General features: G+C 36.9%; 1 protein-coding gene across 1 annotated transcript in view; it reads left to right on the forward strand.

The window, feature by feature from the left end:
• The window catches only part of IL1RAPL1 (interleukin 1 receptor accessory protein like 1), a 700437-nt gene extending 679655 nt beyond the window's left edge, over positions 1-20782 (forward strand). The window contains exons 9-10 of the mRNA XM_044937333.2: positions 19144-19314; positions 19850-20782. Of these exons, the coding sequence (XP_044793268.2) occupies positions 19144-19314; positions 19850-20568 (890 nt within the window). The 3' untranslated portion in view covers positions 20569-20782. The remainder of the gene's footprint in view (positions 1-19143; positions 19315-19849) is intronic.
• Positions 20783-26269: the final 5487 nt, after the last annotated feature.

Here is a 26269-nt window from a genome sequence, read left to right on the forward strand (position 1 = left end):
TGCCCAAGGGACTCTCAAGAGTCTTCTCCAACACCACAGTTCAAAAGCATCAATTCCTTGGTGCTCAGGTTTCTTTATAGTCCAACTCTCACATCCATACATGACTACTGGAAAAACCATAGCTTTCACTAGACAGACCTTTGTTGGAAAAGTAATGTCTCTTCTTTTTAATATGCTGTCTAGGTTGGTCATAGCTTTTCTTCCAACGAGCAGCATAATTTAATTTCATGGCTGCAGTCACCATCTGCAGTGATTTTGGAGCCGCAAAAAATAGTCTCTCACTGTTTCCATTGTTCCCCATCTATTTGCCATGAAGTAATGGGACCGGATGCCATGATATTTGTTTTTCTGAATGTTGAGCTTTAAGCCAACTTTTTCACTCTCCTCTTTCACTTTCATCAAGAGGCTCTTTAGTTCTTCTTCACTTTCTGCCATAAGGATAATGTCATTGGCATGTCTGAGGTTATTGATATTTCTCCCAGAAATCTTGATTCCAGCTTGTGCTTCATCCTGCCCAGTGTTTCTCATGATGTACTCTGCATATAAGTTAAAAAAGCAGGGTGACAATATACAGCCTTGACATACTCCTTTCCCAATTTGGAACCAGTCTTTTGTTCCATGTCCAGTGCTAGCTGTTGCTTCTTGACCTGCATACAGGTTTCTCAGGAGGCAGGTAAGGTGGTCTGGTATTCCCATCTCTTTCAGAATTTTCCATAGTTTGTTGTGATCCACACAGTCAAAGGCTTTGGCATAGTCAAAAGCAGAAGTAGATGTTTTTATTGGAACTCTCTTGCTTTTTCCATGATCCAGCAGATGTTGGCAATTTGATCTCTGGTTCCTCTGCCTTTTCTAAATCCAGTTTGAACATCTGGAAGTTCACAGTTCATGTACTGTTGAAGCCTGGCTTGGAGCATTTTGAGCATTACTTTGCTAGCATATGAGATGAGTGCAATTGTGTGGTAGTTTGAGCATTCTTTGGCATTGCCTTTCTTTGTGATTGGAATGAAAACTGACCTTTTCCAGTCCTATGGCTGCTGCTGAGTTTTCCAAATTTGCTGACATATTGAGGGCAGCACTTTCACAGCATCATCTTTGAGGATTTGAAATAGCTCAGCTGGAATTCCATCACCTCCACTAGCTTTGTTCATAGTGATGCTTCCTAAGGCCCACTTGACTTCACATTACAGAATGTCTGGCTCTAGGTGAATGATCACACCATCGTGGTTATCTGGGTCATGAAGATATTTTTTGTATAGTTCTTCTGTGCATTCTTGCCAACTGTTCTTAATATCTTCTGCTTCTGTTAGGTCCATACCATTTCTGTCCTTTATTGTGCCCATCTTTGCATGAAATGTTCCCTTGGTATCTCTAAGTTTCTTGAAGAGATCTCTAGTCTTTCCCATTCTATTATTTTCCTCTATTTCTTTGCATTGACCATTGAGAAAGACTTTCTTATCGCTCCTTTCTATTCTTTGAAACTTTGCATTCAAATGGGTACATCTTTCCTTTTCTCCTTTGCCTTTAGTTTCTCTTCTTTTCTCAGCTATTTGTAAGGCCTCCTCAGACAGCCATTTTGCCTTTTTGCATTTGTTTTTCTTTTCTTTTTTTTTAATTTTATTTTATTTTTAAACTTTATATAATTGTATTAGTTTTGCCAAATATCAAAATGAATCCGCCACAGGTATACATGTGTTCCCCATCCTGAACCCTCCTCCCTCCTCCCTCCCCATACCATCCCTCTGGGTCGTCCCAGTGCACCAGCCCCAAGCATCCAGTATCGTGCATCGAACCTGGACTGGCAACTCGTTTCATACATGATATTTTACATGTTTCAATGCCATTCTCCCAAATCTTCCCACCCTCTCCCTCTCCCACAGAGTCCATAAGACTGTTCTATACGTCAGTGTCTCTTTTGCTGTCTCGTACACAGGGTTACTGTTACCATCTTTCTAAATTCCATATATATGCATTAGCATTTGTTTGTCTTGGGGATGGTCTTGATCACTGCCTCTTGTACAAAGTCATGAACCTCTGTCCATAGTTCTTCAGGCACTCTGTCTATGAGATATAATCCCTTGAATCTATTTGTCACTTACACTGTATAATCGTAAGGGATTTAAGTTTAGATGTTTAGAGTTAAGATTTAGATGTTTAGAGTTTAGATGTTACTGAACTTTAGTTGCATCTCCTTGGATTCTTCTACACATTGTTATAATTGAATAAATATCTACTATTGCAGTGTTGATGGAGAAGGCAATGGCACCCCACTCCAGTACTCTTGCCTGGAAAATCCCATGGATGGAAGAGCCTGGTGGGCTGCCGTCTATGGGGTTGCACAGAGTCAGACACGACTGAGCGACTTCACTTTCACTTTTCACTTTCATGCATTGGAGAAGGAAATGGCAACCCAGTCCAGTGTTCTTGCCTGGAGAATCCCATGGATGGGGGAGCCTGGTGGGCTGCCGTCTATGGGGTTGCACAGAGTCAGACACAACTGAGTGACTTCACTTTCACTTTTCACTTTCATGCAATGGAGAAGGAAATGGCAACCCATTCCAATGTTCCTGCCTGGAGAATCCCAGGGACAGGGGAGCCTGGTGGGCTGCCATCTATGGGGTCGCACAGAGTTGGACACGACTGAAGCAACTTAGCAGCAGTAGCAGCAGCAGTATTACAGTGATTGTTAATAACAGATTCACTGACCATTTCTTAAGTATGTATTAAATTACTATTTTATTGTTATATTTGACTATTTTATTGATACTCAGAGAATCACACAACCAGAAAGACAGAATTGAAACCCAGTCTAAATCCCCAAATTTTCCTAATATCCATCACTGTATCAGACTAGGAGATGGACTGTTTGGCATCTGGACACATTCAGTTCCTTTCAAGTCTTTACAATGGGCATTATCTGACTGTATCAGTTCTGTATAAGAAAGATTCTATTTTTCCAAGATGAAACATATTGATGCTTTGCTCTCTTGGTTTTGTCACATCAGTCTTTGTACCCTTCTACACAACCTTACATTGTAATGTTTTCCCTAGACACAGGCCTTAGCATTTCTCTTTTAATTCTGCAGCACCACCTTTTTGGATCATATGTACAACCCTGTCTACAGTTGCATTTATGTACGAATGTATGAATTACTCTTAAATGTCTTTCTCCAAGTTCTCTTGTTTTATTTTCATTTTCTCATAACCTTTTGGTGTTTTTACACTATGACAGGAACCAAGGCCAGCTTTTGCATCACCCATCCCCCCACACTCATTCCTTACCATTTTCCGTTTTACATCTCAATTCTCTGTATCATTCTTTACTTCATTTGCTTCACTTCCTCTCCATCTGCCATTTCCAATTAGTTATCATGATCAGCTAACACATTATTAACAAGAGACATATTAACACATCTTTTGTTACCCAAGCATTACTGACCAGAGATATATCAATACATTTTTATACAGAGTGATACAATTAACATGGCTGTGCATAGTTTTTAGAGCTTTAAGTTAATCAAGGGTTCATTATACAACTTACGACTGCTGTTATCATTCATATTTTGCTCTGTTCAGTTTTTATCCCAACCTTCTGTGTATTATAAATGCAAGTTTATTACCATAAAACTTTCAAAAATGCCACTTCACAAAATTTTAAGTAAAGGACTTTTCAGTGAATTTTATGCAGATACTTTCTCTGATCATCTGGATGACATATATAATAGTGTCTTAGAAGATGATAGTTCTTCAGAATATAGTGAACATTCAGTTCAGTCACTCAGTCATGTCTGACTCTTTGTGACCCCATGAACCACAGCACGCCAGCCCTCCCTATCCATCACCATCTCCTGGAGTCCACCCAAACCCATGTCCATTGAGTCGGTGATGCCATCCAGCCATCTCATCCTCTGTCGTCCCCTTCTCCTCCCACCTTCAATCTTTCCCAGCATCAGGGTCTTTTCAAATGAGTCAGTTCTTCACATCAGGTGGCCAAAGTATTAGAGTTTCAGCTTCAACATCAGTCCTTCCAATGAATATTCAGGACTAATTTCCTTTAGGATGGACTGGTTGGATCTCCTTGCTGTCCAAGGGACTCTCAAGAGTCTTCTCCAATACCACAGTTCAAAAGCATCAATTCTTTGGTGCTCAGCTTTCTTTATAGCCCAACTCACATCCATACATGAGTACTGGAAAAACCATAGCTTTCATTAGACGGACCTTCATTGCCAAAATAATGTCTCTTCTTTTTAATATGCTGTGTAGGTTGGTCATAACTTTTCTTCCAAGAAGCAAGCGTCTTTTAATTTCATGGCTGCAGTCACCATCTGCAGTGATTTTGGAGCCCCAAAAATAAAGTCTGTCACTGTTTCCACTGTTTCCCCATCTATTTGCCATGAAGTGATGGGACTAGATGCCATGATCTTAGTTTTCTGAATGTTGAGTTTAAAGCCAACTTTTTCACTCTCCTCTTTCACTTTCATCAAGAGGCTCTTTAGTTCTTCACTTTCTGCCATAAGGGTGGTGTCATCTGCATATCTGAGATTATTGATACTTCTCCTGGTTATGATTATTGATATTTCTTCCTGCCAGAGCAGAAAGCTTTCTTAGCTCAGAAAGCACCTGCTGTAACAGGGTAACCCAACTAAACATGTGTAGCCTTGCCAACCCCATAGAATCTGATCATACATAGTTCCCAGTTAGAATGAGATGCTGGTCTTTGGACAAACACAGGTATTGAGAATGGGCCCAAGACAATGCAGTTACCCATAATTCTCAGGTCCCTTTAGTAAATGAGCTAACTCTAATGGTTAGGGGTAGGGGAAGATTAATTACTACTCTACCACCTTGATTCCAGAAAATACTGAAAAAAAATTTGGACAAATTCTGCTGCATATACATTTCTTAATAAACAAACATTTAACCTATCCTATCAACTTGAAGAAGATCCAACTCTGTGTCACATGAATGTTTGTGAGAGTTCCCAAAAAAACCTTGCCCCTGAGGCACATGTGACAATCCCAGTGTCAGGATTAGGCTAACCATCTAATGATGTCTAAGAATATTCTTCATCAACTGGGAACTATGTATGATACAGGAAACTGTCATGGTATTCAATGAAAAGCAGAATATAAAAAGATTTGTATACTATGATGATCAGCTTTGAAGAGAGCTATGTGTCCATGTTGATAAGAACTGAAAGGTACTATTCAGACATGAAAACAACATTGTAGGGCATTATAATTTGAGATGTTATATCTATATTTTTTCAAAAATTTCTCTAATATTTACTGTCTTTTCTATTACATATAACTTTTAAAATTCTTTCTGAAATAAATTTGGATGTATGAGAAACCCAAAAGGAATATTCTTCATTAGGACACAGGACCATTGGGAATCAAGTCTGAAACACTTTGCCTAAGCGGAAAGGTCTCTGGCCCCACTAGACATCTGAGGAGTGGGATGTGTCTCTAAATGATGTTAAGTTACTCATGTCTTTTTTTGTTGAAGTATAGTTGATTTACAATGTTGTATTACTTTCAGGTGTATGGCAAAGTGATTCAGTTTTATATGGGGCTTCCCTGGTGGCGCAGAGGTTAAAGGGTCTGCCTGCAATGTGGGAGACCTGGATTCAATCCCTGGATCGGGAAGATCCCCTGGAGAAGGAAATGGCAACCCACTCCAGTACTCTTGCCTGGAGAATCCCATGGACAGAGGACCTTGGTAGGCTACAGTCCACTGGTCGCAAAGAGTTGGACACAACTGAGCAACTTCACTTTCACTTTCTACTTTCATGTGTATATGTATATACACACATAAATATATTTATTCTCTTTCAGATTTTTTTTTCCCTCATAGGTTCTTCCAAAATATTCATTATGGTTCCCTATCAGTTCAGTTCAGTTCAGTAGCTCAGTCGTGTCTGACTCCTCGAGACCCCATGAATCGCAGCACGCCAGGCTTCCCTGTCCATTACCATCTCCCGGAGTTCACTCAAACTCACGTCCATCGAGTCGGTGATGCCATCCAGCCATCTCATCCTCTATCGTCCCCTCTTCCTCCTGCCCCCAATCCCTCCCAGCATCAGGGTCTTTTCCAATGAGTCAACTCTTCGCATGAGGTGGCCAAAGTACTGGAGTTTCAGCTTTAGCATCAGTCCTTCCAAAGAACACCCAGGGCTGATCTCCTTCAGAATGGACTGATTGGATCTCCTTGCAGTCCAAGGGACTCTCAAGAGTCTTCTCCAACACCACAGTTCAAAATCATCAATTCTCTGGCGCTCAGCTTTCTTTACAGTCCAACTCTCACATCCATACATGACCACAGGAAAAACCATAGCCTTGACTAGACGGACCTTTGTTGGCAAAGTAATGTCTCTGCTTTTGAATATGCTATCTAGGTTGGTCATAACTTTTCTTCCAAGGAGTAAGCGTTTTTTAATTTCATGGCTGCAGGTACCATCTGCAGTGGTTTTGGAACCCCAAAAAATAAAGTCTGACACTGTTTCCACTGTTTCCCCATCTATTTCCCATGAGATGATAGGACCAGATGCCATGATCTTCATTTTCTGAATGTTGAGCTTTAAGCCAACTTTTTTCAGTCTCCTCTTTCACTTTCATCAAGAGGCTTTTTAGTTCCTCTTCACTTTCTGCCATAAGGGTGGTCTCATCTGCGTATCTGAGGTTATTGATATTTCTCCCGGCAATCTTGATTCCAGCTTGTGCTTCTTCCAGCCCAGCATTTCTCATGATGTACTCTGCATATAAGTTAAATAAGCAGGGTGACAATATACAGTCTTGATGTACTCCCTTTATGCTATACAGTAAATCCTTGTTGTTTGTCTATTTTATATATAGTAGAGCATGTATGTTAATTGCAAACTCTTAATTTATCCCTCCCCCACTTTCACATAACCCTAAGTTTGTTTTCTATCTCTGGATCTATTCCTGTTCTGTAAATAACTTCATCTGTATTCTTTTTAGATTCCACACGTAAATGATATCATATGGTATTTGTATTTTTCTGTCTGGCTTACTTCATTTAGTATGATAATCTCTAGATCCATCCATGTTGCTGCAAATGGTATTATTTCACCCTTTTTATGGCTGAGTAATATTCCATTGTATGCATGTATGTGTATGTGGACATATTCCTTGTCCATTTATCTGTCAATGGACTTTTAGGTTACTTCCATGTCTTGGCTATTGTCAGTAGTACTGCAGTGAACTCTGGTGTGCATGTATCTTTTTGAATGAGAGTTTTCTCTGGATATATACCCAGGAGTGGGAATGCTGGATCATAGGGTAATTCTGTTTTCAGTTTTTTAAGGAGCCTCCATACTGTTCTCCACAGTAGCTGTACCACATTCCCCACAACAGTGTAGGAGGGTTACTGTTTTCCACACTCTCTCCAGCATTGGTTATTTGTAGATTTTTTTAAATGATGGCCATTCTGACAGGTGGGAGGTGGTATCTCTTTGTAGTTTTGGTTTGCATTTTTCTAATAATTACTAATGTTGAGAATTTTTTCATGTACCTGTTAACCATCTGTATGTCTTCTTTGGAGAAATATCCATCAAGTCTTCTGCCCATTTTATGATTGAATCATTCATTGTTTGTTTGTTTTTTTTTTATTGAGCTCTATGAGCTCTTTGGATATTTTGGAAGTTAATCCCTTGTCAATTGCATCATTTGCAAATATTTTATCCCATTCTATTAGCTGTCTTTTCATTTTGTTCATGATTTCTTGGGCATATGTCTTAAGTAGCACTGATTTCAACATTGAGGGTCCATTTCCAAAATCCACTATACTTAGTAAAAAAGTCACTAATTTTAGCAGTGAAACTTGATTTCTAATATCCATTGTGCTAATTTATGAAGCATCTACTTTTGATCAGAAATAATGATAGTTGAAGTGTTTGTAGTGGCTCTAGAGTGTTCCCTTATTCTAATTAAATGCTAGCTGACCATCCTGATAAAGGCAACCTACTGTCTCTAGAGCTGAATATACACTAATATGATGTCTCACCATATTTGCCAGAATATTTACAAAGAAAATACTGTTATCCCAATGACATCAGACTAATTTGCCCCTACATGCCTCTGACTGGGATTCCCTTCCACTCTGTTTAAATGCTTGTGTAAAGATAGGCCATCCTTCTTTCTTTCCTTCCTTCTTGTCTCTTCTCCCTCCCTTCTCTTTTCCTCTTTCATATACAGCTAATGTTTCTCCCTAACTTACAGAGATTCCCCTCATGATCCCAAGATGTAGTCATTTTCCCCTTCATCTATACTAAAATGGCACTCAGGCACATCATTTTATAGCTCTTTCACTTTGAATGATGAGCACTTACTAGTAAATACTTACTACTTGTACAGCATTATGAATTCAAGATTCCATACCACATTTGTTTATTTATGGGAACAAAAGGCTCAGAGTCATGAATAAAAGAATTGTTCCAAAAATCTTTCAAGGATGTCTAGATTTTAGAATTGACTCTACAAATAAAAAAAATATAACAGATATTTAAAGAAAACCAAGATTATAATGTTATAGTCTATGAATAAAAGAAAACAGCAAAGAGTAAGCTGTCTTACACTGATGATTGTTTTGGTAGATGTCAGTAAAGTACTATGTGAGATTTCATTAAGGTATAACTTATGGGAACAAGCTGAAGACTTCATTTGGCGGGGTGGATCTTGTGCTAGACAGGGTTAATCTACTTTTTGTTTGTTTTTCTCAGATTATAAAGTGCTTTCTTTAGCTTTTATCTCCTGTGTATGGGACTTGAGGGATGTGCTTATTCATAATGATGGCAGGGCTTGGCAGGGCAAGCTTATGCAAAGACTATAATAACTAATATGATTCCTATTTTAAAGATAAAGAAAGAGATCTCTGCTAGTTCTACTTTAAGAATTATTACAGATATTGGACAAAGTGAGTCAGAGCAATCTTTCATAATCTCTACCCACTGACCCTGGAAAATGTGAAGAACTGCTCCATTTAAAGCATTTGAAATAAATTGGTATCTATACAGTCTTATGTCATAGAATTTATTTTTCATTCTTCTTCAATTATAAGGTTACTATTAAGTGTTTCAGGAATCATTGTCCTCATGATGAAACATTGTCTTCTGTGACACACAGTACTTCCGTAAAATCATTTAGAAACACCCTCGGGTTTTTTGTTTGTTTGGGGGTATTTTTTGGTGGTGGTAATTAGATAATTTGCCTACACGTGAATGATCTAGACTGTGTTTTTGAGTTTCAGAAGGAGAAGCCAATATAGCTGATTTTCATGTATACCTTACTCAAAATCGTAAGCTAAGTTATAGGGATCAAGCCTTTTTACTCCAAATCTCATGTTCTCTATAGTATGCTGCCAACTCTTACCCTCTTTTTTCTTTTTTTTCCCTAGTTTTATTGAGAAATAATTGACATACATTATTTGCAAGTTCAAGGCATATAACCTAATGGTTTGAATTACATGTATTGTGAAAAAAGTACCATAATAGGCTCAGCTAATATCCATCTTCTCATATAGATACAATAAAAATAAAAGAAAGAAAAAAAGGACAAAAATTCTCCTTGTGATGAGAACTCATAGGATTTACTCTCTATTAACAACTTTCCTTTATATTAAACAGCAGTGTTAGGTATAGTCATGCTGTACATTATATCCATAGTACTTACTTATTTTATAACTAGAAATTTGTAACTTTTGACCACTTTCCTCCAATTTTCCCTCTTCTACCCTCCACCTCTGATAACTATAAGTTTGGTCTTTTTTCCATGAGTTTAAGTTTCAAAACTACAAAGCATTGATGAAAGAAATTGCAGAAGACACAAACAAGTGGAAAGGTATCCTGTGTTCATGGATTGAAAAAAATTAATTCTGTTAAAATGGCAATTCTAGCAAAAGCCTTCTGTAGATGCAATGCAATCCCTATCAAGGGTCCAGATGCATTTTTTATAGAAGTAGAAAATACACTACTAAAATTAATATGGAAGCATGAAAGACCCTAAAGAGCCAAAGAAATCCTGAGAAAGAATAAAGCAGGAGTTATCACACTTCATGCTCAGATGGTAAAACGTCTGCCTACAATGCGGGAGACCTGGGTTCGATCCCTGGGTCAGGAAGATCCTCTGGAGAAGGAAATGGCAACCCACTCCAGTACTCTTGCCTGGAAAATCCCATGGACAGAGGAGCCTGGTTAGCTACAGTCCATGGGGTCACAAAGAGTCAGACATGACTGAGTGACTTTACTTCACTTTCGCACTTAAAACAGTATGTGTGTGTGTGTGTGTATATATATATATGCACTGTTTTCCACACTCTATATATATATATAGAGAGAGAGTGTATATATATATATATAGAGAGAGAGAGAGAGAGAGTGTATATATATATATACACTGTTTTCCACACTCTATATATATATATATATATATATATATACTGTGTTACTCCACACAGTATATATATATACTGGCATAAAAAGACGAGTAGACCAATGGGATAGAATGAGAACACAGAAATAAACCCAAGCAAATATGGTGTTACCCTCCTAATTAAGACTTTTGCCATCTACGCTGCCCATTGTCCTCTTAAGGATTCAAAGGAAAGAAACTAATATCTACTGAATACTTGCTTTGGGCCAAGCATTTCACTGTATGGTGGAGACTCATTTAATCCCAGACATATTCTTTCAGTTCAGTTCAGTTCAGTTCAGTCCAGTCGCTCAGTCGTGTCTGACTCTTTGCGACCCCATGAATCACAGCACGCCAGGCCTTCCTGTCCATCACCAACTCCCGGAGTTTACTCAAACTCACGTCCATCGAGTCGGTGATGTCATCCAGCCATCTCATCCTCTGTCGTCCCCTTCTCCTCCTGCCCCCAATCCCTCCCAGCATCAGGGTCTTTTCCAATGAGTCAACTCTTTGCATGAGGTGGTCAAAGTATTGGAGTTTCAGCTTCAGCATCAGTCCTTCCAATGAACACCCAGGACTGATCTCCTTTAGAATGGACTGGTTGGATCTCCTTGCAGTCCAAGGGACTCTCAAGAGTCTTCTCCAACACCACAGTTCAAAAGCATAAATTCTTCAGTGCTCAGCTTTCTTCACAGACATATTCTTTAGGGAGCTGCAATTTTATAGATCTGGAAATGAAGTCACAAATGAGTAAAATAAAATTAATGGCAGTCTGAATTTAAGCTCAGCTGCTGTTTTTTTCCTTCACTGTATCATATCGTAGATATTTTAATTAGTGACACATTTCAGTATTCAAGGTCCTATGGAATCAAATAGTCCAGAAGAGTACCAAGTAATCAAACATGTAAACTAGAACAATATTGTTAAATTTTCAAACTGTAAAAATCAAGCAGATTCATTTTAGAATATAATGGTCAGAGGCTGCCCTGGCTGAATTGATGTGAAATGTGGAATTTATTAAAACATTCAGTAATCACAAAATCAAAATATTAATATGTGCATAATGCTTTTTATTCAAAGATCTATTTCTGCCGATGTTTTAAATGAAAAATTATTAGTTGGAAATGTAAGAAAACATATGACGGTCAAGTCTGAAATACAAGAAAGACTTAATTTTTAAAAATCTCTTATTTATTCAAAGTATATCAATGCTAGTTGTTAATGATCACATAATTCTCTGCTAATGTACTACATGCAAATGTAGAAAATCATCTTTAAATTGAAATACACAGTTTATCATGGAACCCTACCCCAGTCTCATTTTGGTAATCCATTTGTTGAATAATAGCCTCTGTCACTAGTCAGTTTCACATATGTGACTTATAAATATTTGAAAATAAATTTTAAAAAGAAATGGCCCCCTGCCAATAACATCTGACAACTATTCAATAGGTATTTAAAGGTTAAAAACTCCCAAAGACCTGAATGTCAATCTCAAGCCATTTATATTATCAGTAAATCTCTTTCCTAGTGCACATTCAATATAGCCACCACCTTCATCTTGATAAGGGAGTCTTCATTCTACATTTTCTTAAAAGCTCTATTGTTCTAAAAAAAAAAAAAACAATCCATGGATTCTTCGGCTTCTCAGTCCTTCTAAAGAGAACTGACTAATATCCTCTCACATGTCAAAAAGAAGAATGTTTATCATTTTTATAAACCACTTTTTTTATTCCTGATACACAGTCTATATTTTCCTTCTCTCATCAAAATTTCTTAATAATGTTTTTAATTTGTATTTTTATTTCTTCACACTCCAGAGTCCAAGCTTTTTTCTCCTCAAATATATCTTTTTATAAAACATAGTAGTTGATTCAGTAACTTGAAGGAGAAAATTCTACTGGACTAGTTGTTTGACTTAAAGTAACAAAGCAGCTAGTTAATTGATTAGGTTTGGTATTTTTTGTTTCTCTTTTTACCCCCAGCGTTATTGAGATATAATTGACATATAACATTGTATAGGTTCAAGATGTACAATGTGACAATTTGACACATATATACATTGTGAAATGATTGCCACAATAACATTACCTAACATATCCATCACCGCACATAAATATTTCTTTTTGTAGTGAGAACATTTAAGATCTACTCTCTGCCACACTCAAGTATATAATACAGTATTGTTAACCAAGGTTTCTATGTATCCCTAGAAATTATTCTTCTTATAGCTGGAAGTTTATTTATTTTGACCAGCATGTCCCCACTCCCAGCCCCTGACAACCACCATTCTACTCTCTTTTTCCATTAGTTCAGCTTTTGCAATTCCACATTGCAAGTGAGATCATTCAATATTTGTCTTTCTCTGTCTGACTTGTTTCGCTTAAGCATAATGCCCTCAAGGCCCACCCAAATAAAATAGGTTTCCTTCATTTTTATGGCTGAATAATATTTTACAAAACAATATTATACTGTGTTCATATTTTATGTTCATATTTTTTTGGCCACACCATGTGTCATGTGGGATCTTTGGTTCCCTGGCCAGGGATCAAACCTGTGCCCCCTGCATTAGGAGCACAGAGTCTTAACCACTGGACTTCCAGGGAAGTCCCCTAGCCTTTATTATGTTGAAGCATTTTCTTTCTCTACCCAACTTTTTGAGAGCTTTTATAATGAAGTTATAAACTGTTTTGTCACATCCTTTTTTCTGAATCTATTGACAGGATCATATGATTTTTATTCCTCATTCTATTAATGTGGCATACCACATTTATTGATTTGCACATGTTGATCCATCCTTGCATCCCAGGAATAAATCCCACTTGATCATGTTATATTATCTGTTTAAGGTACAGTTGAATTTGGTTTGCTAGTATTTTGTTGAGAATTTCTGTATCTGTATTCATTAGGGATATTGACTTGTAGTTTTCTTGTAGTATTCTTAACTGGTTTTTGTATCAGGATAATGCTGGCATCATAAAATTCATTTGGATGTGTTCCCTCCTCTTTTATTTTTTCCTTGGAAGAGTTTGCAAAGGATTGTGTTAATTCTTCTTTAAATATTTGGTAGAATTTACCAGCCAAAGTGGTTACTAGCTTGAGAATTTCTGTCTGGTTCTTCTTTATGGTTTCTGTTTCTTTATTAAATGGAAGATCCCCTGGAGAAGGGAACAATTACCCACTCCAGTATTCTGGCCTGGAGAATTCCATGGACTGCATAGTCCATGGGATCATAAAGAGTTGGACACAACTTCATGACTTTCACGTTTTATTCATGCATTATTTTCCTGACTTTGTTAAACTGTCTGTATTTATTTTCGCTGATTTTCTTTAAGATGATTATTTTTACTTTTTTATCTCACAAGTTGTAGACCTCCATTTCTTAGGTGTTGGTTACTGGCACATTATTACTTTCCTTCAGTTCAGTTCAGTTCAGTTGCTCAGTCGTGTCTGACTCTTTGCGACCCCATGAATTGCAGCACGCCAGGCCTCCCTGTCCATCACCAACTCCCGGAGTTCACTCAGACTCACGTCCATCAAGTCAGTGATGCCATCCAGCCATCTCCTTAGGTGATACCATATTTGCCTGATTCTTTGTGATCCATGTATCCTTGCATTGGTGTCTGTACATTTGAAAGAGCAAATATCTCTTCTAATATTTAAAGACTGACTTTAGCACGTAAAGTTCTTCTGTCTGTTCCCCAGGCCAGTGCAATTACTTCCAGAAACCTAATCATACTGGGTTGGAGCTCAGGTTCATATGGGTCCTATCTGGTCTCTGGGTGGATAGGAATACCTCTAGAACCTTGTTCAGTAGTATAGCACTTGGATAGGTTTTCACTTCAGGATCCACAGTTGTGTCTTCAGTTGGTGGACCTACTACCAGGAGTGTGGATGGGTATGGCTCCCACCAGGTCACTGGGAGGGCTAATACCTGGTCATTGGATGGGTCCTTGGGTGGACAGGACTGGCTCTGTGCTGCAGAAGAGAGGATACATGCAAATGTTATCTTATTTGACCATCTTGATGACTTCATTCCTATTTTTCTTTTTTTGTGGGACATTACAGTGAGAATCTCTTGAAAATCATGGAAAGAGTAAACCAATGACTATATTAGAACCTATAAATATTATTAGAAAAGGTGTGTATGTCAACTGCTTTCCATCTCTGCAGTCAACAGAATTATACTTGAGGGTTTAAATTACAGAAAATAAAATTTACAGAATAAAGTTCAGAATAAGATATAGATTGTGGTACTATCCTTCTGTGACATTTAATTCATTTTCAGCTATTTATAAACTTAAGTTGAATTTGAAAGATCACAGTCCTATCCTTTAAAAATCTTAGCATAATTTTGTTTTTTTCTATGACTATAAAAAATCTCACATTTTCAATTTCTTATACACATTAAGATTAGTCAATATGCATTCTTACAGACATAAAAAATATCTAAGAGATATTTCCCATGACTCTAACTCAGCAGGTAACTGAGAAGAAAGCAGAAACCTTAGAATCCATATGTTTTTGACTCAGTAAATGTTATTACATTTAGCATGATATATGACATGGTATTTTCAGTCTGATAATTTTCAAATCAGGAGTTTGCTTCTGTTGGTAAATAAATGCCTAGCCCAGTACTGCACTGACATAGACTCTGGGGAGAGAAATTAGATATCAATCAAGTGTCCATTGATTTGAGAAAGGATGCTGCTGTAGCTGCTTGCAAGGGGCCTTTTAGTTCTATTTCTTACCAGAATAACCTCCATGTGAACATCTCCTTTTTACCTAGGGGATATTAGCTTAAATCTTGCAAACTCATCCAGATGACATAAAGAGATAGAAAACTGACTGAGACCACAGTACCTATTCCTGGGGTTCATTTAATCTTAATATGGTTACTGACTATATCAGTCTAGGTACGAATTTATCCCCTTTTTGATGAAAGTGTGGATTTTCATCTTATTTCTAGGTAAAATAGAGTACATACTTAGTAAGTATCAAGTCCCCTTATCATGGAGCTGAGGCTGCAGTGTGTAGGCTTTGTGATACTTTTGATCAGTTACCTGGCAGCTGACTGCACTTCTTTGATACCTTTGAGACCTTGGAGTACCTATGAAAGTGAAAGTGTTGGTCACTCAGTCATATCCGACTCTTTGCAACCCCATGGACTGTAGCCCACCAGGCTCCTCTGTCCATGGGATTCTCCAGGCAAGAAAACTGGAGTGGGTTGCTATTCCCTTCTCCAGGGGATCTTCGCAACCCAGGGATTGAACCCAGGTCTCCTGCATCACATGCAGATTCTTTACCATTTGAGCTACCTGGGAAGCTCCAATACCTATGCCTGGAGTACCTATACTCTGTTGTAAAGCAAAGTTTCTCAAAGTGTTGTCCCTGGGCTGGTATCAGTTATCACTTGAGAGTTTTCTATAAATTCCAATTCTAAGGACCTATTCTAGATATTCTGAATTGAAAACTCCAGAGGTGGGGCCTATCAGTCTGTAATTTAGCAAGTCTTCCAAATTGTTGCCATTCATGCTTAAGTATGAAAACCACTTTTTCAGAGAAGCTTACAAGGACTCTGAGCCTTCAATGAGTCACAATAAGAAAATACAGTTCAAGATTATTCCAAAGAAACTTTGCTAAACTTTGACCCTGTCACTCCTAGTAATTGCTTGAGGAGTCCAGGCAACTTGGAGTATGTATCACCAAAGCCACCTCTCCTAGGAAATGGCCCAAATCTTGAGAAAATCTCTCCATTAGCCATAGATATATGTCACGTGATACCCAAACGAGAGGCCATTCATTCATTTAATCAGCAGATATGTTTGAGCATCTACTAATCCCTAGTCATATATCTGAATCAAGGATCTTGTGGTCAAAGAAAGAAGATAAGATGTGAGCACAATAATCTAATATGTGGTAAAAGAGATCACCTTCAACTCAAAGATATCAGAGTCAAATTGAAAGGAAACCAACTGCAGAGATAGCTGCTGGCTTTTTGACAATGGGTAGCCATAAGTATTTTTCAAGCTACCATAAATGTAATCAGTTGTGAGGTTTTAAAAAATAAATTTTCTGATTCTATGTGGGATGGGGCAGAAGAATAAGGAAACAGAGAGGAAAGACCCAATAAAATATAATTATAGCAGCTGAGGAGAGAGTAGGACCTCACCCTGGACGGAAACAATCCAAAGGATTTTTACCAGTGAATGGCTGTGAGATTATTGATAATGTAAAGAGATAAATGGAACATGCATCTGACATTTAAAGACTATAGACGTGAGATTCTTATGTTACTAAAATTTAAGTGAAATAAAACATGAAGAACAAAGCTTGAGGTGGAAAGTTTGTTTGGTTGTGAACATGTTGAATGTCCAGGTTACTGGTTCATGAGAAAGAAGACAAGATTGGACATCTAAGTTAGGGAGACATCTACATAGACGTGGTTGTTGATGTAATGGGAGAAAAAGAGATTTTTAAGGGAACATAGGCTGAGAGACAAATGAAACAGGCCACAGGAAACATCTTAAGAAATGATAGCATTTATGAATTGGAAGAGAGATGTCCATGGATGAGGCAGGAGAACCAGAAACAGTGTCATGTAAGCAAAAGTGACATCCATCTGGAACTTACTAGTATTGGTGGACCAGTTGTTTACATGTGGTCATAAGTGCGCTGTTCTCTTGGGTGTTCATATTGATCTGGTTTTCAAATGCTTTTGAGCCTATACAAGACAAAAGGTGAAAAATGAGGATCTAGTCATTACCCATCCCAGATTTGGGCAAACTTCAGTACTTTATAGTACTTTGTAAAAAATTAGAAGAGAAATAATCCCAGAAAAAGAACAGTATATGCATGAAATCATTCTGCAATCTTCAATCTGGCTTAAAGAGTCCTCCCATTGGCCCATAACGCTTGTACTATTCTTTGCAACATATTTATCCTCTGGAAATAGATTGTGGACTTGTCTATGTCTTCTACTAGACTGGAAGTTACTGATTCATATTGTGAAGGAAGATTTTATCTCATAGATATGGCATGTGATTATCTAATAAATGGACATTTTAATTAAATATTAACTGGTATTATATTGTAGCTTTATTGTGTGCTATTTTCTATTATTTCTTAGTCAAGTATTTACGTCAACAAAGTGGTACCACTATAGACCACTGGCCTATCTGAAAAGACATGGTATAATAAATATAATTATCATTTTTGTGAAAATTGAATTACTATGTAAAACTATATCCTGCTTAAAGAATAAAGAAAATGCCAAATACCCAAATATGACATGAATGGGATGATTACTTTTTTTTATTACCTGAAAGTTGCTTTTAAAAAGTTTTCCATAGCTTAAGGTTTTTATTTCCCCAGGGATCCTATAGTAGAGTTGCTAGTTTCTTATATGCCTGTGTTAACTTTAAATGAAGTAAACAGTTCTCTGAGTTTTCCATAACAAGCTATAGAATGACTTCTAGGTAGTTCAGGATTATCAGACTACTAAATGAACATACATATGTACCTTCAGAAGTGAGTTTTAGTGTCTTTGAAGTCAAAAGGAGTGTCCCAGAGCCACCCAGAGCAAGTCATGGATGCCCCTCTATCTTTGATATTTTATACCCCAAATATTTTCAATTTTTTATACCAAATGCCAAGATCTTTTTGTTCTGAAATATAGGAGTGTTTCAACTCAACTTGATCTAATAATCAAATAATACAATGACAATCATCAAGGAAGCACAAAAGAGACCTAAGCATATTGATATTGATAGACACAGCCTACTGATAGTATTTAGAATTGAGGTGAATTATGAATCCTGATATCACACTCTGAAAAGGAAATTGACAGATGAGATTCTGCAGAAGAAGATCAATGACTTCTTGTTCTAAGAAAAAACAAATGAGAATTTTGGGATGTTTACACTAAGATAAAGATAATGTACAATAGTAGTCATCAAATATTTGAAGGGTTCTCATGTAAAAATGGAGAAGAATGAGGAAAGAAATCAAATTTTAGAACTGTTTAATTCATTTGTATTATAATTTTTGATTCTTTCAATCAAACTGATTAACATAATGAAATAAAATTAGGCAGTAATTTACATGTAAGATAAGTGAAGATCAGGAAAACAATATGTTTTTCTATAATAATTCAGCATATTAATAGTCTTAATACTGAACTCCAAGAACCAGCTCTCAAAGAAAAATTAATTATTCCACGTTTTGTTTTATCTTTTCCCCAAAAGAAAATCAGCACAATGCACACAACCTAAAAACCATTCCTCAAGCCAGCCAAGCCAATTTCAATTTTCTTTCTTTCTTTTCAACAGGGTAAAATCATCAAAGGAAGGATTAGGTGAAATGTACAATTATGTAGAATAAGGACATATTATCTAAATATGTGGCTATTATAAGCTGTCAAAATTCTCTATGATCTGTGTATCAAAAATGTTTAATGTTAACATTTCATTGCTGTTTTCATTAATTTTTCTCCTACTGTCTTAATAACAACAAAATATAACTCCTTTATACCCCCAAATTCATTCCATGATACTTGGCATTATTGAATTATTAATGAAAATTAATAAAAACTTCTTCCTCTGGTCTCCGAGAAGTGGGACATTTGGAGATACTTATGAAATAAGGTGATTGTTCTCATGTCCTATTGCTTTCTTTGTAGAGTAGTGACTTCAGCTTTACTCTGTAATGTTCTTGACAGATAATAAAGATTATGATGCATACTTATCATATACCAAAGTGGATCCTGACCAGTGGAATCAAGAGACTGGGGAAGAAGAACGCTTTGCTCTTGAAATCCTTCCTGATATGCTTGAAAAGCATTATGGATATAAGTTGTTTATACCAGATAGAGATTTAATCCCAACTGGAAGTAAGTTCATGTTTTCATTTAAGAGTGTACGTGTCCTTGTATCTGTCTGTGTAGTCATCATTTTTAGACAAAATTTTAACTTTTGCTTCTTCTACATCTGTCAGTTTCTCAAGAAAGAAATGGCATGATATGTTCAAATGAAAAATAAGTTTTGATACCCCTGAGGAAGCCACTTCCACTATTCTATAAAGCGTCTCATATTATGAGCCTTGACATTTAAAAAAAACCAAATGAGAGATTTGTACCTGGGAAAATATTTCAATCACTGAGAGAAGCAAAAGCCCCATCCTCTATTCTAAGTGATCATTGGCTATTTTCATCTTCTCAAGGGTTTACCTAACAACCAACAATTCTCATTTTCCTGTGTGAAAGAGAATCCATTGGGGCTTTCTGGACCAAATGTTCAATTTACTTATTCTTTTTTTTTTATTTTTTTTTATTTTTAAATTTTACATAATTGTATTAGTTTTGCCAAATATCAAAATGAATCCACCACAGGTATACTTATTCTGATAAACCCTTTTCTCTGTTGTAGCATACATTGAAGATGTGGCAAGGTGTGTAGATCAGAGCAAGCGGCTGATTATTGTCATGACCCCAAATTACGTAGTCAGAAGAGGCTGGAGCATCTTTGAGCTGGAGACCAGACTTCGAAACATGCTTGTGACTGGAGAAATTAAAGTGATACTCATCGAGTGCAGTGAACTACGAGGAATTATGAACTACCAGGAGGTGGAGGCCCTCAAGCACACCATCAAGCTCCTGACCGTTATTAAGTGGCATGGACCAAAATGCAACAAGTTGAACTCTAAGTTCTGGAAACGTTTACAATACGAAATGCCTTTTAAGAGGATAGAACCCATTACACATGAGCAGGCTTTAGATGTTAGTGAGCAGGGGCCTTTTGGGGAGCTGCAGACTGTCTCAGCCATCTCCATGGCTGCCGCCACCTCCACAGCTCTAGCCACTGCCCATCCAGATCTCCGATCCACCTTTCACAACACTTACCATTCACAAATGCGTCAGAAACACTACTACCGAAGCTACGAGTATGACGTACCTCCTACTGGCACCCTGCCTCTTACCTCCATAGGCAATCAGCATACCTATTGTAACATCCCTATGACACTCATCAACGGGCAGCGGCCACAGACAAAATCGAGCAGGGAGCAGAATCCAGACGAGGCCCACACAAACAGTGCCATCCTGCCGCTGTTGCCACGGGAGACCAGTATATCCAGTGTGATCTGGTGACAGAAAAGCAAGGGACACCCCGTCCCTGGGAGTTTGAGTAGAGTCTGCAGTCCAGTGCCTGGAACTAAATCCTCGACTGCTGCTGTTTAAAAAACAAAAACAAAAACATGCATTACAATCTCTAGAACATGAGGAAAAACAGGGTCTTGTACATATGTTTTTTGCAATTTCTTTGTAGCATCAGTGTCTTCCTGTTTTACCATGTCTCTTACCATTACATTTTTTGACTTTGTTTTATATGTCATTGGAATTTGTAAATTTACCTTTTTTTAAAGAAGAGACTTATGTATAGATAGAAAACCCTTTTTTGCTTCATTAGTTTAGTTTTAGAATGGGTTTTTATTTCCTTTCCTTGATTTTTGTTTTGCTTTTAACATTTCCTTGGGGTGCTTGGACAAATCTATCCGATGGGACAAGGAGCACCGGATCCTCTCTTGGGTTCTACCTAGGATCAGCAGGGCCATGTGGGCCTTCAGAAAGCAGTGCAACGAATGCCAGCATTGCCACTCGGGAAAAAAAATGAGAACACTTGCTCATAGGAGGGCCCCACCAATCAGAGCCCTGAATCTCTTCCTTGTCCCACCTCATTCCCCACCTCTACCCTTCTAATGTCGGCATGACGTGTAAACTCTGAGAAGGGGTAGGGGGGTGGGGTCTAACTGTCTTAACATTTAATTCACTGCTCGTCAGAATACACTCCAGACCCAAAAGTGTGCTAGTCACTTGACAGTGACCACTACAGAGTGCTAAGAAGAGAAGATCAAGGGCATGAAAATGGGGGAGAGTGTGTTGTTTCCGTTTTTTAAATGAGTTGATGTACCCTTATATAAATATATATATATATATATAAACACAGAACAAAACAAAAGAAACAAAAACAAAAACAAAAAAACAAAAAAAAACAAACAAACAAAAAACAAAACAAAAAAATCAAGCCCTATATTTGATCACTTCCTGGAAAGGCATGAATGTGTTTGTGGCTGTTTTTGTTTACTATTCTACTTCCTCTTTTCCCTCTATGATTTTCTGCAAATGAGATTATGTGCAAATGCCAGGCAAGTTAAATCAAAAGGGTGAATCAACACAAGTCAAAATGAAATTTACATTGAAGGCTTCCAAACCAAAGGGAAGGACAGGATGTGTCATCGAAATATGTTTTGTCACCTTGTATTATAGAAATGTTATTTTCTAAAGAGTCAGTGCAAATCTGTGAAACTTATTATGGGGTCCCCTTGTATTTAAATGTTACTTCACTGTATTTAATTTTCAGTGCTATAATCAGAATCAAGTGTTTGGTTTCAGTTTGTGAACATAAGCAACACTTATTAATCTCAAAGTGTTTATATAAGAACTCAGGAGGTCAAACATATGAATACCAACAGAAATCAGTATTTTCAAAATAAACATTATTTACACAAAATAGTTTTTAAATTAGATGAGAAAGTATTTAAAATAATTTTACTGTATAAAGAATTAGTTTTATTTTAACTGTATAATTCTGTCAAAAACAGAAAGCTGATGCTCCCAGGAAATTCATCTCTTACCATTTAGCTTTATGTTTGAAATCAATGACATAAGTAGCTAATACATATTCATGTTGAAAATGATACAAAATCAATCCTAAGGGAACTTGCAGAGGGCAAAATTGCTAAAGGGAAATATTACCTAAGTAGCTTTTAGTTTTTAAAAAAAATCGATGTGATGAAAACACTGATAATAGAACTTATGCATTACTTTAGTGATTCAGTGTAGGAACTTCCATTCCAGCCATTGTCCGTGGGCTTGTGTAGTGACTACTGTATGTTTGGTTTATTGCTACCACCATATAATGAGAAAACAATTCTACAGTTTTGGTCACAATACTAAGGTATGAGTTGGCCACACACAAAAATGTAAACTTCAGTAGAGTTCACTGGTGAGGGTAAAATTGAATTGCAAATGTATGAGAGATGATTATAAGAATTTTGTAAAGCTGCGAATATCTCATGTTTGTGTGACAAGGTAAAGGAGCTTTAGGATGTGCATTGGTTTTTATTTGCTAAAAAAAAAAAAAAAAATGCTTATTTCCCTGACAACTTGCCTGGGTCCTTGTCCACAATCTGTTCTTTTTATTCCCGTGCTCCCCTTGGACCTGTGTCACGTTTTCACAAACCAGAAATGAAGCTGCAAGGACACATAAACTTTAAGGTCAGCTTTGCACATTGGGTTATTTTCAGAATTCAAGAAGGCCATTGTTTATAATATGGACACCTGTCAGGGACTGGTAGCAGTGACCTCACTGGACTGGATTCCAGATTCCCCCAGTGCTCAGAAAACTGTAAACATGACAATGGCCTGGTTTATTTCTTTGTTTGTTTTTGTTTTTAATTTTTTTAAATGCACGATGGAAGTGTGGAATAAATGTAGAGGAAGTATTCAGACCACAGTCATATTTTAGGCATCCATAGGTGTTAATTTAGCTGCATTGGGAGTACATTTTTTGTTCTATTTTTAGTGTAGATTTAAGCACTTTGAATAGCATGATTCAGGGGTTGATGGGTAATATTTGATATTCTCACAACTTAAAAATGCTTTTCTTTTTCCTCTAATGCTTTGTCATATTTCTAGAAAATCAATGGAAGAAGAAGTTCTCTATGGCTTTAGAAACATTCCTCCCGAGTATTCCTCTATCAGCTACATGTGAGAACAAATGAAGGAAACTGTCATATGTTCACGTGCTCTATGTTTAACAAAAGTTATGTTAGAATTCACAATAAAGAGAGAAAAAAATGTATTTTCCCTAGTGCTTAGGTTTCATCCTTCTCTTTTTTCTGTGGGGGCTGTGGGGGATAAGAATATTCTAGTTGTAAAAACACAGTTGAAAGTGTGAATTTGTTAGCCAAGCTGAGGGAGATAATGGACATCTGGACTTGGATATGTATGATGTTTGGTATTGCTTATTTTTCATCATTTGCTACTCAGACTGCAAGTGACATGTTACGGATTCCTAAGTCCACCTGGTTTTTTAATGTAACCTCTACTTGCTGCCTGTGAGCGTCCTACCCTTTATACTGGTGCTCAAATCTTTGATTATTTAATTTGTAATCCATTCCTTAGGTCTTCTGTGGGCAGAGAAGGATTTTGTGTCTCATGCAGCCAGCTGATTTAAGATCAAGTATATGAAATAAATCCGAGACACAATAACCTAAGATACCTGAACCTACTCTATTTCTATAGCTAAACCCCTGATTGTTTCAGTCAACTATTTTGTGTTGATTACTTTTTTCATAGTATATGCATATTTGAACCCTATGGACTTAAATACCTAAATACTTCTTCTTTATTTCATTACTATTTAGCATTTTATAACAAGAACAGATGTTAACTGAGAGCTGACCCTAAACGCCAAGTAAGTTTTGTTTATCCTAGAATAGTCATTAACTTTGACAGGTACCACTTAAGTAAATTAAGATCACCACTTCTAAGAAAACATTCATTCGTATATTTGTAAATTATTTTCAGGTTCTGGATGCCCTAGTTCTCCTTTTTGTAAGAAGTATTTTTCATCTTGTGCTTAATTTCTTTCTTGTTTTAATTTAGTTTATATCATTAGTCCCAGAAGAAAGCTTATTGAAATTCAAAGATCACTGGTACCATGCAAGTAAAATGACAGACTGGAACTAAGAGAACATAGAGACACAGAAGCAGAAAATTCCTTACTGTTTCTGATATGAACTTACTTGATCATTATTCCCATTATTAAATGGGTTAGAAATTCTATCTACAGACACATATTCCCTATTACTAAAGAATTTTTTTAACAACATATACAGTTATTACAAACAGATGATGCAACTGAGTTCCCTAAAAGGAGCAGCTTGTCAATGGAAGCAGAGCTATTCCTTGCCTTATCACTAACCCTTCCCACTTTATTATTCTGAACAAAGAAAGCAACCAACAGTCAAATTTGCATTATCCTTAACAATAGACCTTAAAGGTGGGTTTAAGGACACCTTAAGTATGTAAGACTGATTAAAGGAAATAAGGAAACACTTGAAATTCCAGACAGAATTGTGAAAGTGTACAAAATTGTGTTTCTGGGATGTAAGTCTCAAAGACATCCATCACCTAAAAAGCTATGATATTTGGATATAAAGCATGTTCTCAGAAACTGACATTGAGATAAACCACGTATCTTGCAGGCACTGTTATGGCTACTATTTCTTACCTTAATTCATGAAAATTCAGGGAATGATTATTGTTCTTTTAACAGAGGCAATTCCAACATGACCCAACTTTGTGGGAGACTTGGTTTATAGTGAGGCAAAACTTAGATGACCAAGTAATTCACACCCAAATAAATGAGAGTTGATAGTTTATTCATTTCTTAATTTACTCAAAAGATAACTGAGGGGTAGGGAATGTGAAATTATGCAATTTGGCATGATGCCTTATGTCATTAAACTTTTTTCTGGGTTGATTTGTTTTCCTACAACAAAATTAAGAAGAAATAACTTAGTGCAGGAGTAGAACAAACAACCATTTGACATGTTTTTCCAAAGGGACCTGGTTTTCTTATGCTAAGATTTAGAGTTGGTTATATACTTGGTTTTCAGCAACTGAGTTTATGCCAGTTTCAGGATTTATGATATAACTTTGGGGCAATATGAAGAATTTTGAGAATGAACTGACATGGTAGTTATTTCAAGTTTTACTTTTTGCTCCTGGTGGGCAGCAAGATGAAAGTTGGTGCTATGTTAATTAAGATACTGTCACAAGGAACTGTAAGACCTGACTCAGTGTGAGTAAAGAGGAGGTCGATGATGGTGATGATGATGATGACTTAATCCTAATCTCCTCTGTTTTGTCATCATCAAACTTCAGTTTCATGTATAGAAAATGCCCAGACTGAAAAGAAAGAACTCAGCTCTGATTTTTCCATCAAGTATTTCTTCCTTCCAGGCTCAGAACACAAAACATCTCTATAAATAAGAGACATAAAAAGAAAAATTTCCTTCTGCCCTTTAGGAAGTGCCCCTCTAAAGTCTCTGAGTCCACTGACAAACACGTTTCTGAATTGTTCACTGAAATAAGTTAAGTAAGGCACTGTTGTTTTTCTACCATTCACTACCTTCACTACCTTCACAATACATCCCCCAGCGTCCACAGCCTGGAAAATCTTCTCTTTCTAACAAAGACAAGTCATTACACCGTATTTCCTCCACTACTAAATGAGTAGAAATCGAAGAACTGCACATGAACTTGAGACTCTTACATGTAATATTGATGTTGTGTAAATTTCAGTCTTCATAGTCCAGATAACCTTAAGTTTCAAAGGGCATGCTGGTCATTAAAAAAAAAAAAGATTTAATGTAAAATGACATATTACATAGTGCATGAACATGTGGCAAAGTAATTTGGATCTATCCTTACTAGTCAATGAGAGTCTAAATTTGGGGAGATTGGATGTGAGTGTTTTAGGTTAATTCTAAACTGGGATGAAGACATCTTTCTGTTAGTAAACGTGGACAGTTGTCCATATTCCTCGCAACATATGCTCCTGGTAGCTAGAATCCTTAGTGTGTTTTTTCCACTGAAGCAGTGGAGATATGTTCATATAATCTGCTATTAAATTGTAAAAACTTTTACATTTTCAGAGTTTGAGAGAACCCAAATAGGAAAATGAATTTGGTCATTTTCCTCTGCTGGTGTTCAAATCAAA

The sequence above is a fragment of the Bubalus bubalis genome, chromosome X, assembly GCF_019923935.1.
Source record: "Bubalus bubalis isolate 160015118507 breed Murrah chromosome X, NDDB_SH_1, whole genome shotgun sequence".
NCBI classification, from domain to species: domain Eukaryota; kingdom Metazoa; phylum Chordata; class Mammalia; order Artiodactyla; family Bovidae; genus Bubalus; species Bubalus bubalis.